Source organism: Etheostoma cragini, chromosome 19 (genome assembly GCF_013103735.1).
Source record: "Etheostoma cragini isolate CJK2018 chromosome 19, CSU_Ecrag_1.0, whole genome shotgun sequence".
Taxonomy (NCBI): Eukaryota; Metazoa; Chordata; class Actinopteri; order Perciformes; family Percidae; genus Etheostoma; species Etheostoma cragini.
In genome coordinates, this window is record NC_048425.1 from 482,090 (window position 1) to 487,034 (window position 4,945).

General features: G+C 40.0%; 1 protein-coding gene across 1 annotated transcript in view; it reads left to right on the forward strand.

Annotated features, from left to right (window-relative positions):
* LOC117935162 (lens epithelium-derived growth factor-like) overlaps nt 1-4,643 on the forward strand; it is a 13,768-nt gene extending 9,125 nt beyond the window's left edge. Inside the window, exon 12 of the mRNA XM_034857302.1 lies at nt 4,581-4,643. Coding sequence (XP_034713193.1) covers nt 4,581-4,643 — 63 coding nt within the window. The remainder of the gene's footprint in view (nt 1-4,580) is intronic.
* Nucleotides 4,644-4,945: the final 302 nt, after the last annotated feature.

Genomic DNA, 4,945 nt, shown 5'->3' on the forward strand with positions numbered 1-4,945 from the left:
CATTAGTTATAATTTCCTATAAATGAGGTTTATTGACCATAAATTCCAAAAATAACTGTAAAACTAAAGTTAATAAGTGAGTGTTACGTAGTGTTAAACGTCAAAAAAAGGGACCAACATTGAAAAAAACGTCAAAAATGTTGAAAAATGGGTAAAAACGTAAGAAATAGTTGCTTAAAAGCATTAATTATTAATTTTGACAGGAAGACAACACACGGGTTTAGGATAGAAATCCATGTTTTATTTTAACGTCTTCACGAGAGTTGTGTTATCTGTGCGTGTGTGTGTGTGAGAGTGTATGTGTGTGTGTTTGTGTGTGTCTGTGTGTGCGTGTGTGTGTTTGTGTCTGTGTGGGCGTGTGTGTGTCTGCTTGCGTGTGTCTGCGTGTGTGTGTGTGTGTGTATGTCTGTGTGTGTGTGTGTGTGTGTGTGTGTGTGGTCTAGGTATAGCTACATTTGTGGGGACCAAAAACCGTGAATACAGTATACTTATGGGGACCTGACTGCTTTGTGGGGACAAAATGCTGGTCCCCTTAACGTTAAAGGGCTTTTTGAGGACTAAGACTTGGTTTTAGGAGTAGGGTTAGAGTTAGGTTATGGTTAGGGTTAGGGTGAGGGTGAGGGTTAGGCATTTAGGTTTGATGGTTAAGGTTAGGGTTAGGATGAGGGTTAAGGTTAGTCATTTAGGTTTGATGGTTAAGGTTAGGGTTAGGGTGAGGGTTAAGGTTAGGCATTTAGGTTTGATGGTTAAGGTTAGGGTTAGGGTGATGGTTAAGGTTAGGCATTTAGGTTTGATGGTTAAGGTTAGGGTTAGGGTGAGGGTTAAGGTTAGGCATTTAGGTTTGATGGTTATGGTTAGGGTTAGGGTGAGGGTTAAGGTTAGGCATTTAGGTTTGATGGTTAAGGTTAGGGTTAGGGGCTAGGGAATGTATTATGTCAATGACTGGTCCCCACAAAGATAGGCAGACACGACTGTGTGTGCGTGTGTGCGTGTGTGTGTGTGTACATGTGTGTGTGTGTGCATCTGTCAGAGTTTTGGGAGTATTTTATCTTTCTGTCAGAAGAGTTGGACGGAGAACAGACGGGACGACGAGCTGTTTGATGTGAGTTGGAGAGACACAACCTGGACATGTCTTATTCCACGTGTCTCCGCCGTCTTTCATCTCGCTTTAATGTCTCTTCTGTTTTTCGTCTGTTTATTCACTTTGTTTTTGGGGGGGTCTGGTGCATAGTTTTACTTCGACTCTGAAAGTCATGGTTAGAAGGTACGAATGTGTTTCGGAGGAATCAGGCTTTGAAGTCCGGGATCTTCAAAGGAAAACTGTGTGAACGCTGCTTAGTTACACTCGTCTCCATGGAAGAAAAACAGCATGTTTGCTCACAATAACGTTAGAAAACTCCTGTGTTCTGTACGTAAAGTTTACGTAAAGTTTACGTAAAGTGTATGTAAAGTTTACGTAAAGTTTACGTAAAGTGTATGTAAAGTTTACGTAAAGTTTACGTAAAGTTTACGTAAAGTTTACGTAAAGTGTATGTAAAGTTTACGTAAAGTTTACGTAAACTTTGCGTAACGTTTACGTAAAGTGTATGTAAAGCTTACGTAAAGTGTATGTAAAGCTTACGTAAAGTGTATGTAAAGCTTACGTAAAGTGTATGTAAAGCTTACGTAAAGTGTATGTAAAGCTTACGTAAAGTGTATGTAAAGTTTTCGTAAAGTTTACGTAAAGTTTACGTAAAATTTACGTAAAGTTTAACGGTTCAACTGGATTCACTCGTTTCCATCTAAAAAGTGTTTGATGCTTTCATTTGTCAACACCTTGACTAAAGTTTAGCAAACAGCTAACGCTAGATTTAGTTTAACAACAACGTCCAACAGACAAATATCTGAGCAGTCAAATATTCCCCAAACTTTTTACGGGTTTACACAGTTTAAATAAGCGGCCAGTTGTGCGACCAGACGTGATTCCCGTTACCCCGACGTCACGGTGCTCGGTCTGGTTTTATTCTTAAGTTAAACGAAATCATTTTGAAATTGGCCTCAATGTCCGTAAGATTACTCGGAAGTTTGGGTGTCCACTGCTGCGGACCATGTTGCTGAGGACAACATGAAGACAACATGAGGACAACATGAGGACAACATAAGGGTTTAATGAGGACAACATGAGGACAAAATTAGCACAACATGAGGACAACATGAAGACAAAATGAGCACAACATGAGGACAACATGAGGACAACATGAGGACAAAATGAGCACAACATGAGGACAACATGAGGGCAACATGAGGACAACATGAGGACAACATAAGGGTTTAATGAGGACAAAATGAGGACAAAATGAGCACAACATGAGGACAACATGAGGACAACATGAGGACAACATGAGGACAACATGAGCACAACATGAGGACAACATGAAGACAACATGTGGACAACACGAGGACAACACGAGGACAACATGAGGACAACATGAGGACAACATAAGGGTTTAATGAGGACAACATGAGGACAACATGAGCACCACATGAGGACAACATGAGGACAACATGAGGACAACATGAGGACAACATGAGGACAACATGAGCACAACATGAAGACAACATGAAGACAACATGAGGACAACATGTGGACAACATGAGGACAACATGAGGACAAAATGAGCACAACCTGAGGACAACATGAGGACAAAATGAGGACAACATGAGATGGTGACATTTTTCATGGTAGAATATGGGGCCTATAGGGGCCTTCAATCCACTGCAGGGAGCTCACACAAGTGTGTGTGTGTGTGTGTGTGTGTGTGTGTGTGTGTGTGTGTGTGTGTGTGTAAGAAAGAGAGAGAGTGTCAGCTGATAAAAATAGAAGCAAACATGACAGTTGTGTGTGCATATATGTCAAAATAAATAAATAGCTGGATCAAATGCAAGCACGCACACACACAGACACACACACACACACACACACACACACACACACACACACACACACACACACACACACACACACACACACACACACACACACACACACACACACACACACACACACAGACAGAAACAAACACACACACACACACACACAAACAAACACACACATACACATACACAAATTGTTGCAGACAGCCAGGTGGAGAACTTCATTTAGTCAAAAATAATCCTTTATCTATTATATATATATATATATATATATATATATATATATATATATATACACACACACATATGCATGTTTAAAGCAAGAATTTGATTCTCATCCACAGGCTGCTTTATGATGGATGACGTGTTCAGGGTCCTGAGGTTAATGTCAGCGTTCACATATGTTCACAGCTGTTTCCTTCATATGCAGACGTCACACACACACACACTCACTCTCTCACACACACACACACACACACACACACACACACACACACACACACAGACACACAAACACACAGTTACAGTTTGGCTTTCTGCTGTACTCAGGAAACCTCGGATTACGAGCTCTTTAATCCTCTGCATCATGACCTACTTTCCTGAAAATATGAAATAATAACATTGAACAATAATAACATGGAAATGCATCATAATGCAGCTCTGCCACATGTTAGGATGTGATGTGTAGATTTAGGGATGTGATGTATAGATTTAGGGATGTGATGTGTAGATTTAGGGATGTGATGTATAGATTTAGGGATGTGATGTATAGATTTAGGGATCCAATGTATAGATTTTAGGGATGTGATGTATAGATTTTAGGATATGATGTATAGATTTAGGGATGCAATGTATAGATTTAGGGATGCAATGTATAGATTTAGGTAAGTGATGTATAGATTTAGGGAAGTGATGTATAGATTTAGGGAAGTGATGTATAGATTTAGGGAAGTGATGTATAGATTTAGGTAAGTGATGTATAGATTTAGGGATGTGATGTATAGATTTAGGATGTGATGTGTAGATTTAGGGATGTGATGTGTAGTTTTTAGGGATGCAATGTATAGATTTAGGGAAGTGATGTGTAGATTTAGGGATGTGATGTGTAGTTTTTAGGGATGTGATGTATAGATTTAGGATGTGATGTGTAGATTTAGGGATGTGATGTGTAGTTTTTAGGGATGTGATGTATAGATTTTAGGGAAGTGATGTATAGATTTTAGGGATGTGATGTATAGATTTAGGGGTGTGATGTGTAGATTTTAGGGAAGTGATGTATAGATTTTAGGGAAGTGATGTATAGATTTTAGGGAAGTGATGTATAGATTTAGGGATGCAATGTATAGATTTAGGATGTGATGTGATGTGTAGATCTACGGGTGTGATATATAGATTTTAGGATATGATGTATAGATTTTAGGATATGATGTATAGATTTAGGGATGCAATGTATAGATTTAGGATGTGATGTGATGTGTAGATTTAGGATGTGATGATGTGACTGCCGTTCTGGGCTCAACCCCACGTCTGGTTTCCAACAATTTCTCTTGTCTGAGCGTCAGAAGAAGAAAGAAAACAGAAAAACACGACAAGTTTACGTCCCTGAATCGCCACGTTTTGGACACATTTGATGTTTCGTTGACGTTTCCCGGCTGTGTCCTCGTCAGTTTCCTGGCAACTCGTCTCATCTCGCAGCTTCTCCCTTCCAGTGCCTGCAGCTTTGTTTCTGAAACACATCGGGATGTGACCTTTGACCTATTCCTAGTCTGCCTCGTTCGTGTACCTCTGAGCCGCGTGGGTGTGTGTTTTAATGTGTGTACATTGTGTCTTTGTGCCTTTCTGCCGGGCCGTCTTATCTACATGTAGTGTATGAAGATGTGTGCATGCCTGCAAGGCTGCATTTGTATATGTGTGTGTGTGTATATGTGTGTGTGCCTGTGTGTGTGTGTATGTTTGTGTGTGTGTTTGTATATATGTGTATGTGTGTGTGTGTGTGTGTGTGTTTATATATGTGTGTGTGTGTGTGTGTGTG